The 17,329-nt window shown below is 43.1% G+C and overlaps 1 protein-coding gene across 2 annotated transcripts in view; it reads left to right on the top strand.

Moving 5' to 3' along the window:
* FBXO42 (F-box protein 42) overlaps positions 1 to 17,329 on the top strand; it is an 85,029-nt gene that overhangs the window by 9,168 nt on the left and 58,532 nt on the right. Inside the window, exons 2-4 of one of the 2 annotated variants that reach the window (XM_081086469.1) lie at positions 12,622 to 12,887; positions 15,264 to 15,327; positions 15,905 to 16,021. Coding sequence is in view for 1 of the 2 variants with exons in the window: in XM_081086468.1 (XP_080942594.1) it covers positions 12,638 to 12,887; positions 15,905 to 16,021 (367 nt within the window). In the remaining variant the exon portion in view is untranslated. The remainder of the gene's footprint in view (positions 1 to 12,621; positions 12,888 to 15,263; positions 15,328 to 15,904; positions 16,022 to 17,329) is intronic. The other variant, XM_081086468.1, reaches the window with a different exon arrangement.

Genomic DNA, 17,329 nt, shown 5'->3' on the forward strand with positions numbered 1-17,329 from the left:
ACCTAGAGTAGTCCAATTCATGGAGACAGAAAGTACAATGGTAGTTGCCAGGGGAGAGGAGGGAACAGGGAGTTAGTTGCTGGGAGCCGGTCCATCCTTGCTGTTTCAAGGGACCTGGCATATATGGCATACTGTTCTTAATATGTTTGCTCACCTTCTTGGCACTATGTGTTTTAACCAAGGTCACCTCTCTGAGAAAGGTTGTTTCCCCAGGTAGGGATTTTCCCCTGAAGTTAGGGAGGGAATAAAACCCCTCAACTAAGTGCCAGGCGGGTAATTAATCACTTTAACTACGAACAATCATGCTTAAGCTACATAATCTTTACTCCCTGGAATGGAGATAAGAAACGCCCTAACCTTTGTAATAGAGATTGATAGGATTGAATCAACTGGTATAAATACAGATGTAACAAGACAACAGGAGACAGAACTTAGAAGACAGAACCTAGACACAGAACCTAGACACAGAACACACACAGAACCTAGAGACAGAAGAACTTCGCTGGAGGGAATATGGCAGAAGATCCTGGACAGAAACTGGCCACAGAACCTAGAGACAGAACCCAGCGAGAGAACATGGCAAAAGAACCTAGAGACAGAACCTGGCTACAGAACCTGGATAGAACATGGCAAGAGAACCTGACTAGAACCTGGTGACTGAACCTGGCTGGAGAACCTGGACAGAACCTGGCTGGAGAACCTAGTGAGGGAACATGGCTACAGAACCTGGCTAGAGAACCTAGCAAGAGAACATGGACACAGAACCTGGCTGGAGATCCTAACCAGAACTTCGCTGGAGATCCAGACCAGAACTTGGCTGGAGATCCTGGCTAGAGATCCTGGCTAGAGATCCTGGCTAGGCTGCTGATCAACTGAACGCTGTCTCTGTGTCATTCCTTCTTCGCCGACTCCGTCCGCACCTTTGGGGACCCCTGGACCTGCTGGGGTTGGACCCCAGCAGTACAGATAAGTGGAACAGCAAATGGATGTTTCTCTCTCGCAAATCAATGCATAAATAAGTGGAACAACAAATAGATGTGTCTCTCTCAAATCAGTAAATAAGAATTTAAAAAAAATCCTATTTTATACCCCATTTTTACCATCCCTCTTCTAGTTTTGTCTTTTGTCTTTAACCATCTGAACTCTGATTTTATTTTTAATTTTAATTTTTCATATGAAGGTTCAGTGTTTTTCCATCAGAATATGAGTTAACATTTAGGTTTTGTTGTTGGCTCTAAAATGAATTCATAAAGCTGTGTTTGCTTATTCATTCAGCAGCCTTTTGCTGAGGGCTTATATGGATGCAGGAAATAGAATTATTTTCTGTTGTGCCCTGAAGGGAGAGGAGGAGACATAGACAGCTTCAGTACAGTAGTCCTTCTTTATCCGTGGATTTGCTTTCCTGCAGTTAATCAGAGTTCAAAAATATTAAATGGAAAATTGCAGAAATAAATAATTCATCAGTTTGAAATTGTGCATCATTCTGAGTAGAATGATGAAATCTCAAGCCATCCCACTCCATCCTGCCTGGTACGTGAATTATCTCTTTGATCAGCATATTCATGCTATAAATGCTCCATGCCCGTTAGGCACTTAGTAGCCACCTCCATCATCAGATCAGCTGTCGTGTTACTGCAGTGCTTGTGTTCAAGTAACCCTTATTTTACTTCATAATAACCCCAAAGTGCAAGAAGTAATGTTGCTGGCAATTCGGATATGACAAAGAGAAGCTGTAAAGTGCATCCTTTAAATGAAAAGGTGAGTATAGTACAATAAGATATTTTGAGAGATGGACCACACACATAACTTTTATTACAGAATATTGTCATAATCTATTTCATTATTAGTTACTAGAGGCCCAGTGCACGAAATTCACACACTTGGGGGCGGGGGTGGGAGGGGGAGGGATCCCTTAGCCTGGATTGCTAGAGGGCACAGGCCAGGCCAAGGGCCCCCACCGGTGCACAATCAGGGCCAGAGAGGTACGCGGGAGGTTGGTCAGCTGGGAAGGGACTGCGGGAGGGCTCCAGCTTGTGTCCATCCCATCTCGCTCAATCCTGATCAGCTGGACCCCAGCTGCAAGCTCACCTACTGGTTGGAGCGTCTGCCCCCTGGCGGTCAGTGCATGTCATAGCTATTGGTCGACCAGTTGACTGTCTGCCCCCTGGTGGTCAGTGCACATCATAGCGAGCGGTTGAGCTGCCTTAGCATATCATTAGCATATTATGCTTCGATTGGTTGAACGGACAACCAGACACTTAGCATATTAAACTTTTATTATATAGGACTAGAGGCCTGTTGCACAAATTCGTGTACAGATGGGGTCCCTTGGAGTGGCCTGTGGGGGTTGACCCCAGCTTGCACCCCCAGCCTTGCACCCCCAGCCTTGCAGCCCCGCAGCCCCACCTGGCACCCTGCTGTGGTCTGGTGCTGCCCCCTCACCTGCTCCACCATCCTGCCTGTGAGGCGATTGATTGGGGTTGGGCCCCCGCCCAGCTCCCTCCCCACCCCCTGCTGCCACCGCTGATCGCCATCTGCTGGGCGATCGGCAGGGTGATCGGGCCGGCTCGCACCCATCTTGGCCTGGTGCCGCCTGCTCACCTGCTCCACCATCCAGCTGCAGTCCAGCTCTCGTTGGGGCCCATCAGGGCCGGCAGCGCCTCTACTGCCACCCACTGGTAATCAGCGCACATCATAGCGAGCAGTTGAACTACTGGTTGAACGACTGCCCGAGGGGACAGTTTGGCTTTTGTTATATTAGGCTTTTATTATATTAATGATTGTTGTTAATTTCTTATTGTGCCTAACTTATAAATTAAAGTTTATCATAGGTATGTACACATAGGAAAAAACATAGTATATATTGTGTTTGACACTACCTGAAGTTTCAGGTATCCACTGGGGTCTTGGAATATATCCCCAGCAAATAAGGGGGGACTAGTGTATAGTAATTGCTAGTATGCAGGCAGATACTTAGTATTGTGAGAGCATAGAGGAAGAGATAGTTGTGCTCTGAACATTTCTGCTGCCGGATGCAGTCAGTTTTGAGTTAATACACTGTTACAGTGTAATTATTTGCCCCTTTTGCATTTTTCTTATTTTCTTTAAAAAAAAATTATTGATTTCAGAGAGGAAGGGAGAGGGAGAGAGAGACAGAAGTATCAATGATGAGAGAGAATATCAGTGGATAGAGCATCGGCCTGTGGACTAAAGGGTCCCAGGTTCAGTTCTGGTCAAGGGCGCATGCTCTGGTTGTAGGCTCAGTCCCTGGTGGGGGGCATGCAGGAGGCAGCTGATCAGTAATTCTCTCATCATTGATATTTCTCTCTCTCCCCCTCTCCCTTCCTCTCTGAAATCAATAAAAATATACTTTAAAAAATTATTAGAATCAGAATTATTCTATACTTTGTATATTAAAATCTAAATATGCAAGCTTCCATAAAATGTAAATTTGGATATTACAGTTACATTACACTTTTTCCACCAAATGAAACATTTTCCTGAACCTAAAATGTATGGTTCTCCATATAGAATTTGCAGAACCTAGAATATCTCCATTGATGATCGAAAGTAGTACATTTTCCTTGACCATTTATGCTTAGCAATTCTTTGGCTGCTACATTTTCCTTGACCATTTGTGCTTAGTAATTCTTTGGCTGGTATGTTTTCCTTGACCATTTATGCTTAGTTATTCTTTGGCTGCTACATATGAATATAGAGAATGGCTCTGAGAATTGGTCCATTTCTGCTACTACTGTGTAATAGTCATAAAGTGGTTTCATTTAATATCAGCCATTGTAAACAATGATAAAGTATACTGCTGTGTAGTTTATGGAAATTATTTTTTTATTTCATTAAGGGAAAATTTAATTGTATAACACCGTGGTCGGCAAACTGCGGCTCGAGAGCCACGTGCAGCTCGTTGGCCCCTTGAGTGTGGCTCTTCCTAAGCCTTAGGAGTACCCTAATCAAGTTAATAACAATGTACCTACCTATGTAGCTTAAGTTTAAAAAATTAGGCTCTCAAAAGAAATTTCAATCGTTGTACTGTTGATATTTGGCTCTGTTGACTAATGAGTTTGCTGACCATTGGTATAACATATTGATGAATTTAATCATTGAAAAAATGTGTTGCAGCCCTAGCTGGTTTGGCTCAGTGGAGAGAGCGTCAGCCTGTGGACTGAAGGATCCCGGGTTCGATTCCCGTCAAGGGCACGTATCTCGGTTGCAGGCTCGATCCCCAGCTCTGGTCAAGGTGCATGTGGGCGGCAAGCAATCGATGTATCTCTCTCACATTGATGTTTCTCTCTGTCTCTCCCTCTCCTTTCCATTCTCTCTAAAAATCAATGGAAAAATTGATTTTTAGATCCTTGGGTGAGGATTAAGAACAACAAAAAAACCCTCACTACAGCTGATATCTGTTATTAAATTTGGAATGCTTTATAGAAATAGCTCTCTGAATTTGCTTGTCAAAATAGCTCACAGTTTTCTGATAGCAACAATAGTTATGCCAAATTATTCTATTTCTAGATTTTTTTTGTCAAAACATTGTCGTGATCTAAGGAGTCTCAGATTATGAGCTTCTGTTAATGTAGATAAAATATTAAGTAGTATGTGCGTGTGATAAATCACACATGGAGTAAAAAATAGTTTTTACCTTTTGTCCTAAAGGTAATTCTGTAAGTGGCAAGGAATATCGGTACAAGGGACAGTAATTTTAAAATCTTTTATCCGTTTACCTTCTCCCACTTCATTCTCTGAATCCTACTGTTCTTCAGAGCTCAAATGCTTGCCTCTGATTAACTTCCTTCTCACCCTAGTTGGAAGCCATCGCTTTCTTTCCTGGACTATTAAAGCTTCTCATTTGGTATCACACATCTGTCTTTGGCTCTAACTGGGCTACTCTCTTTGAGAGGAAATAGTGGCTTATCTTCTTTTTGTAATTCCCGTGGGAATCTAAGCACAGTATTTTCACATATAGCAGATATTCCTTTTATGTTTGTTGAATGCCTGCAGTAAGGTAGAAATTTATATTTTACCATTTCCCACTTTAAAAAAAAATATTTTATTGATTTTTTACAGAGAGGAAGGGAGAGGGATAGAGAGTTAGAAACATTGATGAGAGAGAAACATCAATCAGCTGCCTGCTGCACACCCCCTACTGGGGATGTGCCCGCAACCAAGGTACATGCCCTTGACCGGAATCGAACCTGGAACCTTTCAGTCTGCAGGCCGATGCTCTATCCACTGGGCCAAACCGGCTACGGCACCATTTCCCACTTTTTAATAACTTTTTCATTTGACTTAGTACAATGATGGTAATAATAGTATATTAATACGAAGGTTTATTATCATCTTAGAGTGAATCATATTGTGGTCTTTAAATCCTCACTCGACAGTTATTTATATTTTCAAGAGTAACATTTAATACTTTTAAACTCACGTCAGTGCTGCTGAGGTGAGTAATTTCATGAGTTTTTAATGGTATCTGTGCAAGGTTGCTGCTTTGCCCTGAAACTGCAGAAGTCCTCATGCTGAGGGATGACTGGGTGCTTCCCATTCAGTCCAGCCATGCATTCCGTAGTTGGGTCTGAGTGCTCTGTTTTACTGTCAGTAAGTTCCCTTAATTGCATTTTTTAACTTTGAGATTGTAAGTTTGATTGCATTTTAAATCTTCAGCTTCCCTTTAGGTCAGTAAAGTGTATTCTGATTTTCAGAAAGATGTGTTTACTCCAAGAGGATCGTCAAATGTCCAGTTGTACAGAAAGCACGGCACAATTAATCAAATATTATACTAAGACTAACAATTACTTATTTAAAAAATATATTTTATTGATTTTTTACAGAGAGGAAGGGAGAGGGATAGAGAGTTAGAAACATCGATGAGAGAGAAACATTGATCAGCTGCCTCCTGCACACTCCCTATTGGGGATTGCCCGCAGCCAAGGTACATGCCCTTGACTGGAATCGAACCTGGGACCCTTGAGTCCGAAGGCCGACGCTCTATCTATTGAGCCAAACCTGTTGGGGCTAGCAATTACTTTTAAGTGAAAAACAAAGTACTCTCATTCCCATCTTGAATTTCTTTGAATCTGTTTTAACTCTTTACAGTGTACTTCTTTTGAGTTCAGAGTAGTTTGTTGATATCTGCTATTCTTTTTTTTTTTTAATATATTTTATTGATTTTTTACAGAGAGGAAGGGAGAGAGATAGAGAGTTAGAAACATCGATGAGAGAGAAACATCGATCAGCCGCCTACTGCACAGCTCCCACTGGGGATGTGCCCACAACCAAGATACATGCCCTTGACCGGAATCGAACCTGGGACCTTTCAGTCCGCAGGCCGATGCAATGCTCTATCCACTGAGCTAAACCGGTTTCGGCGATATCTGCTATTCTTATAAAATCTTTATGAAGTAGGTAGGGAACTTTCATTACTTAGGGATAAAGAGGTTTTCCTATCTTACTCTGTGTTACTTAGCTGGGTCACATAACATTGCAGCTAGAAACAGTAGCCAAATCTCCTGGTCTCAGAATCTTAACCTTAATTGTACTTCAGAAGGATTTTCAAAACTGGTTTGAATGTAGTTGATGTAGTATAGTAATTTTTTCAAAGGAAAAAAATACTATTGGGCCTAATAAGTGGTTTCTTCAGTACCATTCTTCTTGAATTAGCAAGGGGGCATTGGGTGTGGTATGGGTCATGAGTCTGGCAGCAGACTCTCAGACCAGCCAGTGTACACCTTAAAAGGTCAAAATTCAAGGAACCATAGAAGTATACTCATTCTGACCAATAAAATATCTTGACAACATCCAGTGACATATAAGGGTAGGATCTGCTATTTCCTGGATGTACTAATGATGTCATTTCTATTATAAAATAATGTGAAGTCAGCACAAGGGTTTTGTGAGTAGAAATGTCCATAAACCTTGGCTCATTTCAATGTCTAGTGATAGAAAATCAGGTGCCTAGGCAAATGGTCTCTGCCCTCAGTAGTCCAGTAAGTTGACTTCAAATTGTGGTTTCTCACTTTGGTGAAACGGAGAAGGCCTAACACAAATGTGAAGGGTGAGAAAATTTCTTTTAAAGGCTTTTCATGAAAATCACATTCATTAAATAAATACACTTACATGTGAAATGTTTTGTAGGGCTTCTTTTGGCATGAAAAAATGAAAAACTGTTTCGGAATGCCTCTATGTCCTCTGGGAATATAAGTGATGATTTCATTACCTAATCAAGAAAGTGAAAATGAAGGGCTGTGCAAATTGATGCTGCGCATGTAATTAGGCATTGCATCTGAGCCCATCCCTGTGTCTTTGGCATCTGTGTTCACGGCCAAGATAGCAGGCATGCTCTCAGGGGCATAGGGTTTGATGCTTGTGTAGGCAGTGAAATGGTTGAATGGTGACAATTGCTTAAAACGATTTAACAAAAGTGTGAGCCCTTTCTTTGGATTTGCTAATTTGAGATTTGGAAAAGAAGTAAATTGTTTTATGGAGCCAAACAGATTTATTTTGTTTTGGGGGTAAAAATAGTAATGAAAATATCCTTTTGCAGTTTTTATGATTCAGTTTGTTCTGAAGCAGACCCTAGGCTCACAATCTGTCAAAATATTGTATAGGAGCCCTAACCAGTTTGGCTCAGTGGCTAGAGCAGGGGTGGGCAAACTTTTTGACTCGAGGGCCACAGTGGGTTCTTAAACTGGACCGGAGGGCCGGAACAAAAGCATGGATGGAGTGTTTGTGTGAACTAATATAAATTCAAAGTAAACATCATTACATAAAAGGGTACGGTCTTTTTTTTTTTTTTTAGTTTTATTCATTTCAAACGGGCCGGATCCGGCCCATGGGCCGTAGTTTGCCCACGGCTGGGCTAGAGCATCGGCCTACGGACCTAAGGGTCCCGGGTTCGATTCCAGTCAAGAGCATGTACCTAGGTTGCAGGCTCCTCCCTGGACGTGGTCAGGGCACATACACAAGGCAACCAATTGATATGTTTCTCTCACATTGATATTTCTCTCTGTCTTTCCCTCCCCCTTTCCACTCTCTAAAAATCAATGGAAAAATATGCTCCGGTGAGAATTAAAAAAAAAAAGTTGTATAAGGAACATCTGTATTTGAGGTTCTGTGATTAACTGAAATGTGAAAAATACAGCCAAACTCAAGGAATTGGTTTTTCTGGATTCTTTGGTGAATTTCAGGGCTGAGTAGATGTTAAAAATGCGAGAAAAATCAATAAATTTGGGAAGATAGCCAATGGGAGATAAAAAATAACTTGAGGGGAAAGAATAAGAGGGAATATAAGAAGTAATTTTTTTTCCAGTAGAAAGGGGCAGCTTTTTTTTTTGGCCAGGAAAAAATTCAAATTTTTGTTTTATATTTTACATGATTATATTTTTTTGGATAGAAGTTAGGGCTGGAAATGGAAAGGCCTTCCCTCTAGCAGTTAAGTGTGGGAAAAACAGCTCACCCATAGTGGGGCAGATGGGGCTAACTACCTAGGATCCTTTATCTAATACAGTGGTTCTCAACCTTCCTAATGCTGTGACCCTTTATTACAGTTCCTCATGTTGTGGTGACCCCCAATTTCATTGTTACAAATTGAACATAATTAAAGCATAATGATTAATCACAAACACAATATGTAATTATATATGTGTTTTCTGATGGTCTTAGGCGACCCCTGTGAAAGGGTCGTTCGACCCCCAAAGGGGTTGCGACCCATAGGTTGAGAACCGCTGATCTAATACAACTTACAGTTTATCTATGACAGTACTTCTTAACTTTGGGGGAATGGAGGGAATTGCTGGTGTCCTTTCTTCACCACTACCCCGTCTTCCCCCAACTGGGAGGATTTAGACTGCTCCACTACTTCCAGTTAGCCAATTGTTCATCATCATCAAGATTCTAGCACCACTTTCTAAGACACATTGCCGTATCATGAGCTAATTTGGTAGACAAATTGTCTTGGAAGCAATTTCATTAGTTTTATGTTTTCATTTTCTTGAATGTGCTCATTCTTCCAGGTTTTTTTTTTTTTAATATATTTTATTGATTTTTTACAGAGAGGAAGTGAGAGAGATAGAGAGTTAGAAACATCGATGAGAGAGGAACATCGATCAGCTGCCTCCTGCACATCTCCTACTGGGGATGTGCCCGCAACCCAGGTACATGCCGTTGACCAGAATCGAACCTGGGACCTTTCAGTCCACAAGCCGACGCTCTATCCACTGAGCCAAACCGGTTTCGGCCAGGTTTTTTTAAAATATATTTTTTTCAGAGAGGAAGGGAGAGGGAGAGAGAGAGAGAGAAATATCAGTCATGAGAGAGAATCACTGATTGGCTGTTTCCTGCACGCCCCCTACTGGTGATTGCAACCTGGGCATGTGCCCTTGATGGGAATCAAACCCGGAACCCTTCAGTTTTCAGGATGATGGCTTTATCCATTGAGCCAAATGGGCTAGGGCGGTGTGTATGTTTTTTAAAAAATATATTTTTATTGATTTCAGAGAGGAAGAGAGAGGGGGAGAGAGAGACATCAATGATGAGAGAAAATAATTGATTGGCTGCTTCCTGAATGCTTTCTACTGAGGATCAAGCCCACAACCCTGGCATGTGCCCTGACTGGGAGTTGAACCCTGACCTCCTGGTTCATAGCTGTACGCTCAACCACTGGGACACACTGGCTGAGCCCTGTGTGTATGTTTTTTGTTGTGCCCAGATTTCAAGGTTCCCAAGACCCCCAGGGAGCCAGTCAGTCCGATGCAAAAGCAAAGAGTCCTTTTAATGCAAGCCGGCTTGCACTCCCCGTTCACCAGACCCACCGACACAATGGAAAGTCCAGTGGCCGAGAGAGGGAGGCCTGATGGGACAGAGGGTTTTATAGGGGAGTGGAGTGAGGGCAGGAGAGGGGACTGTGGGCCCCACCGATTGGCCAGGTGCCAGTCGGTACAGGATGTGGTCATAGTGGTGGCGTGCACTTCCCTTGATTATTATTGGTTAGTCCAGAGAAATCCTGGGTGTGGCTAGCAGTGGCTTCTTCTGGGAAGAAGCACATGGCTCTGTCCCAAAATGGAGGACCCAAGGCAAGATGGAGGGCGCAGTCCTCGCCTGGCTCCCGCTGCTGCCGCTCGAACACACCGCAAGGCAGGATGGCCCTCCCGCACAGCACCTGCAGCCGGCCTGCGGGCGGACCGGGACTCCCACAGCGGCTCGTCTGGGTGGCACAGGCCCAGCACACGGGGTGCGGCCGGTGGAGCAGCATCCGCTCGGAGCAGGCCTGGCCCACGGGGCGGCGCACTGCAGCACGGCGGCCTCCCCGGGCTAGGGCACGCGCCCCACTCCGCTGCTGCCGCCGCACTGGGGCCCAGTCCGGGGGGCAGCGGGCGGGTGGCAGCCCGCGCTGGGCTCCCGCTGTGGGCCGGGGAGTCGATGCCTGAGGCCGCCAGCAGCACGGCCAGGCCATGCCTCATGGGGCCCGGTGGCCGGCCCACGCAGGCCCCGGCCCCCCTGACCGGCCCCGAGGGCCGCATAGATCCCTGGCCCCAGCGCGGGCAAGTGGGGAGCCGACCACGGGGGAAGGGAGGAAAGAGCCAGGCAGTGAGGCCTTCCGCTCCCACGACCTCCTCCGTGGTCGGTCGCCGCCTGGCCCCACCCCTCGGACACTCGGACCCGCTCCGGGGAGGCCAGGCCCTACTGTGGGCGCGGAGGGGTTCCAGAGCCCAGTGGCCGGACTCCTCCTCCCGCACCGCCTGAAGAGGCGGGCGGCGCGCCTTTCATTTTTAACATGTTCTCTTTGTAGAAAATTTAGGGAATACAGATGATAGCACAAAGAAGAAAATTTAAAATCACCCATAATAATTTTTAAAATTAATTACCTCTACTAGAGGTAACTTGATCATGGCGTGTTTTAGTAAACTTTAGAGAAGTGCATTACGTATCCAGCTTGGTGAATTTTTCACAAACTGAACCCATCTGTGTAACCATTACCCAATCAGGAAACAACTTTACCAGCACCCCCAGGAGCTGCCCAATAGTTACCAAAAGTAACCCACTACCCTCACTTGCAACAGCTTAATTTTGCCTAATTTTGAATTTGACATAAGCATGGTCATGTAGTATGTACTCTTCTAATTTTTCTTGCTCAATATCATGTTGAGACTTACCTGTGTGTTTCCCTGTGGCTCCTTGTTGTATGTGCCCTTGACCGGAGTCAAACCCGGAACCCTTCAGTTTTCAGGCTGATGCTTTATCCATTGAGCCATTGAGCATTCCATTGTGAATGTGCCACATTTATGTGTTCTATTGTTGAGGGGCATTTGTATTATTTCCAGTTTTTTACTTCCTGGATCTGTTATGATGTTTTCTAGTATAAATATTGCTGTGTATTTGGTATTTTAGCTAGTTAGACCTATTTTTGTACTATTTATTATCCTCTTAAGTGAATTGTCTTGTGTAAAAGCTAGAAACTATTATATCTAAAATCACATCAGAATATTCTCTTTTTTAAATATATTTTTATTGACTTCAGAGAGGAAGGGAGAGGGAGAGAGAGACAGCAACATCAATGATGAGAGAGACTCATTGATCGACTGCTTCCTGCATGCCCCCTACTGGGGATCAAGCCTGCAACCCAGGCATATGCCCCTGATTGGAATCGAACCTGCGACCCTTCAGTCCACAGGCCAATGCTCTATCCACTGAGCCAAACCAGCTAGGACAGAATATTCTTCTTCTTTTTTTTTTTTTTTAATATATTTTATTGATTTTTTACAGAGAGGAAGGGAGAGAGATAGAGAGTTAGAAACATCGATGAGAGAGAAACATCGATCAGCTGCCCCCTGCACATCTCCCACCGGGGATATGCCCACAACCCAGGTACATGCCCTTGACCGGAATCGAACCTGGGACCTTTCAGTCTGCAGGCCGACGCTCTATCCACTGAGCCAAACCGGTTTCGGCAGAATATTCTTTTAAAAAAAAATATATTTTTATTGATTTCAGAGGAAGGAAAAGGGAGAGATAGAAACATCAATGATGAGAATCATTGATTGGCTGCCTCCTGCATGCTCCCTACTGGGGATTGAGCCTGCAACCTGGGTATGTGCCCTTGGCCGAAATCAAACCCGGGACCCTTTAGTCCGCAAGCAGAGGCTCTATTCACTGAGCCAAACCGGCTAGGGCCTCAGAATATTCTTATTACTCTTTGTAGCACCACAGTTAGTTTTTCCTTCTGAGTGTGAGGTCTTAAATTATGTTACTGGCTAAGGGAGGCTAATTGTTATTCCCTTTGCTATCTTCCAGTCAGATCCTTGAGTCAGGGGAATTGTTAGAGAACCTGTTTTCTGGCTTTACTAGTATAGTTGTACCTATCATAGTTTTCAGTGGAGAGAAAAAAATACAACCAGAAGCCTTAAGGGATTGTTAGTTATTTGGGATGGGCTTGGTGCTTGAGCTGTGCCTCTCAAATTAAAGTGGCTCACAACTAGTGTATAAAAGTGCTAGAGAACACATTTCATAGTGAGGGTCTCAAACAAATCCTGAACAACTTGGGTGCACTTGCCTACGTTATTTCAGAGCTGCTAGCAGTGTATACTGATGTTTGTTTCTTTCCCACAATAGCTGTCGAGTGAATGTCATGGCCAGTTCCTCGGACAGTGAAGATGACAGTTTCATGGCGGTGGACCAAGAAGAAACTGTGCTAGAAGGGACAATGGAGCAAGATGAGGAGCCCCAACCAATATTGGAGGTTGAGGAGACTAGACATAATAGGTCCATGTCTGAGCTGCCTGAAGAGGTTTTGGAATACATCCTATCCTTTCTTTCACCATACCAAGAACACAAAACTGCAGCCCTTGTCTGCAAACAATGGTATCGACTTATCAAAGGTACTGGGGGACAGTGGGATGTGGAAAGGTTGTTTATTTATTTAAAATGCGTTTGAGTGAATTATTTTTAAACTCTAAATTTTATTTTCTCCTTAATTTTCTTATTTTTTTTTTTTAACTGATTGGAGAGAGAGAGAAAGGGGGAGAGAGAGAGAAAAAAGATGTGAGGGAGAAACATCAATTGCCCCCCCCCCCCTCCCTCCCTAGCATCCCAACTGGGGATCAACCCTGCAACCTAGGTATGTGCCCTGACTGGGAATCGAACCCTCAACCTTTTGGTGTACTGGATGACGCTCCAACTAACTGAGCCACCTGGCCAGGGCTTTTTTCTCTTTTTTTTCTTAAATTTACTATGGTTCTGAAATTTAGTGTTAGTTAATATTGTACATTTCCCTTTTCTTTTTATCCTGAATAGTTTTATGAACAGCTTGAATACTATAGTATTTAATCAGTTTGCAGTTTTTCTTCTGCATATTCTTAGAGTTGATCTGGTAAGTTGTCTTGTTCTTGAACAGGCAAAGTAGGGATGGATATGGGATAACAGTAATAGCTAACATTAATATAGCTCTTACCATTGTCAGGCACTATTGTAACTGCTTACAATCCTCTCAGCAAGCTATAATAGATGGAGAAACTGAGTGAGGCACAGGTAAGTAACTTAACCACAGTCACACAGATACTAAACGGAGGATCAAAGATTCACAGGCAGTCTGTCTTTAAAGTCCATGATGATACCATATTATCTCTCAAAGTGGCTAGTTGTGGCAAATAGGGATTTGTGAAAGCATTTACCCCTTGATTTTATCTCTAAACAACACAGGCCTTATGGATATCTTTTACTTTTAAAAATGAGTTTCTCCCTTTTTCCTCTCTGTTTTCTAATCAAGATTTCAACTTTAGCTAAATGTTGAAATTACTGGCTGTATTTTATTTTTAATTAATCGATAGCAGTTATTTGGCTTCATTCTATTTTAGGTGGAAAGCCCCCACCCCTTTTTTAAAAAAATAAAGATGACCAAGCCAGTTGAATGATCTTTGATTAAAGGGTTCTATCAATTGCTTCTTTTCTGGTGGAGCAAGGCAGCCAGAAATATGAAAGAGAAAAACCTGTACGTAAGAATCAGCCTTAAAAGCTTTTCCTAGCATCAGAGTGGTTCTCATGGGGAATGTGGGTCTTGTCACTTATCCAACTCTATCCTGGAGGTCTAAGGACCAGCTTTGTTGAAGCTGCTTATAACAAGTAATACTAGTATGCACAACCTGCTTCTGTCAGAAGAGTTAGTGGACTCTTCAGGAGAGATTGGCTCCCTACCCTGTGGAAATAGATGGTTTCACCTCTTAAATAGAGGTGGAAGGATCATGGATGAGGGGCTCTGATCTAATCACATGTATGAACATATTATCGGGCATTTACTTATTTACTAGAGGCCCGGTGCACGAAATTCGTGCGGGGGGGGGGGGGGGCGGTGTCCCTCAGCCCGGCCTGCACCGTCTCCAATCTGGGACCCCTTGGGGGATGTCCGACTGCCGGGTTGGACAGTCGGACATCCCTCTCACAGTCTGGGACTGCTGGCTCCTAACCGCTCGCCTGCCTGATTGCCCCTAACCACTTCTGCCTGCCAGCCTGATCGCCCCCTAACCGCTCCCCTGCCAACCTGATTGATGCCTAACTGCTTCCCTGCCGGCCTGATCGCTCGCAACTGCCCTCCCCTGCCGGCCCAATCTCCCCCAACTGCCCTCCCCTGCTGGCCTGGTCACCCCTACCTGCCCTCCTCCACAGCCTGGTCACCCCTAACTGCCCTCCCCTGCTGGCCTGGTCGCCCTCATCTGTCCTCCCCTGCCGGCCTGATCTTGCCCCCAACTGCCCTCCCCTGCCGGCCTGGTCGCCCCCAACTGCCCTCTCCTGCAAGCCTGGTTTCCCCCAGCTGCCCTCCGCTGCTGGCCTGGTTGCACCCAACTGCCCTCCCCTGCCAGCCATCTTGTGATGACATCATACGTGACGCCACCTAGGTTTTTATTATATAGGATTTTCTCACCTGAGGATATATTTGTTTGTTTGTTTTTCTTCATTGATTCTAGAGAGGGGGAATAGTGGGGAGAGAGAAACATCAGTGTGACAGGGGAATATCAATCAATTGCTTCTCAGTAGATTGCCTCCTGTACACCCCTCCCACCACCAGGGATTGAACCCACAATCTCGGTATGTGCCCTGACCAGGAATCAAACCATGACCTGGTTCATAGGTCAGTGCTCAACCATTGAACCATACAAGCTGGGCACACTTTGACTTTTTAAAACAGACTTTCTTAATTATAAATAATTCAGTTATAAATAATAATAGTCCATTATAAACTAATTATTATCTCCTTGTTTAAGATGGAGAATGCTTAGTTGCCATGGCCTAATGATAGATATTTACTGAACACCTATTATATTCCAGGTACTGTTTTACCATACTCTTTATCACTAAGCTAAATTGTCTGCCAGTCCCTTTACTTTGTAGTAAATAACACCAGTTATTTTGATGTGTTGCATCATGATATAACATAAAGGGGAGCAGAGTTACAGAGTGAGCTAATTTTGTAACTTTGAGCAAGTCATTTAACCTTCCTGAACTTGGTAAATGAAAGGATTGGATCTTCCAGTTTTAAAACTCTATGATTTTATTTTCTTTCTTTTTAAAAAAAATAAAATTATTTATTGATTTTGAGAGAGAGAGAGAGAGAGAGAGAAACATTGATTTGTTGTTCCACTTATTTATGTATTTATTGGTTGATTCTTGTGTGTGCCCTAACCGGAGATTGAACCTGAAGCCTTGGCATATCGGGACGATGCTCTAATGAACTAAGCTGCCAGGCCAGGTCTCTGTTTTCTTTCTTTGAATGGAAAATCAAAGAAATTTGGAGTTTTTCAAAGAGACTTATGTTTTATAAAATTATAAAACACTTAAATGGTTTTAATAATTTGATTTACAAGTGAAGTGTCTAGGCTGAGGCCTTTGTTACTTTTGTCTTTAGGTGTAGCTCACCAGTGTTATCATGGTTTCATAAAGGCTGTTCAGGAAGGAAACATTCAGTGGGAGAGTCGGACTTACCCTTATCCTGGAACCCCGATCACTCAGCGGTTCTCACACAGTAAGTATTTACTGAGAAAGCAGATCCCACCCTGCCTGTGTTTCCAAAAACTACTTTGGAAACATGTATTTTGTCTGACCTTTTAATGATGAGAATGTAAAATGAGGACTTACATTAATTTTACAATCAGAATTAGGGAAGAACATGAGCCTAAATACATTGTTGGTACTTTGGTATAATTTTATATTTTGCTTTTCATTGATTTTTTTGTAGTATTTCTACTCCAAAGAGGTCAAGGTGTTATGCTTAGACTTTTAAACATCTGACATCATGTAAGACGAAAACCAAGGAACAACATACACGAGAGTATTTCTAGATTTTGCTCCAGAGTTTTACAATAACTCTTTATTTTAACTTAGTGTATGTTCAGCAAACACGAATTTGCCTGGAGTCACACAGAGTTTTTGAATGTGAAGATTATTGATTATAAAATATAAATTTAAATAGTAAAATTACAAATAAAATGTCCTGGCAAATAGATATAGAGTTTTAAAATTATTCTAGAATTAACTCTATTTTAATTGATTTTTGTAGACACATTTTATTCTATTGTGATTCATATCCTTCCATCAAAGTGAAATTGAGATGTATATTATAGGCCAGTAAAGGTGCATTTATTAATGGGTCTGCAAAGAGAGAGCTCACCGAGGGAGAGGAGTGCCTTTTAGAAAGTTCTCATAATTACTGCTTTAATTATATTATTTCCCTTTTCAGAAACTTTCAGTACCTGTCTATTGCCTACAAGATAAAAGCTAAACTTAGTCTGATATTCAGAGCCCTTTTTCTTTTGACCTATGTCTAAATTCACCACTTCATCTCCCAACTTTTCCCAAGAGCTCTCCTCTTTCAAGTATCACTTTGTCATACTTGTTTTTTCCTGGAGTATTCCCATCCACTTAGCAGAAGCTTGCCTCTCCTTGAAGATTCAGTTCAAGTTCTAGCTCCTTCATGAAACCTTTTCTCAACTCTCTAGCCCATAGGAAATATTTTTCTGTTCTGAGCTTATGTTTATGTTGCCTGGAATTCTAATTTGGCACTTAATGTCTTTCATTTTTAGCTTATATGTATGTGTCTTTTTAAAAAAAACTATTTTTTGCCCTGGCCAGCTTGGCTCAGTGGATAGAGCATCAGCCTGCAGATTGAAGGGTCCCAGGTTCGATTCTGGCCCAGGGCACATGCCTGGGTTGCGGGCTTGATCCCCAGTGGGCTTGTGCAGTAGGCAGTCGGTCGATGATTCCTTCTCATCATTGATATTTCTTTTTTTAAAGAACTATATTTTATTGATTTCTTACAGAGAGAAAGGGAGAG

Source organism: Myotis nattereri (assembly GCF_964212035.1).
Source record: "Myotis nattereri genome assembly, chromosome: 3".
NCBI classification, from domain to species: domain Eukaryota; kingdom Metazoa; phylum Chordata; class Mammalia; order Chiroptera; family Vespertilionidae; genus Myotis; species Myotis nattereri.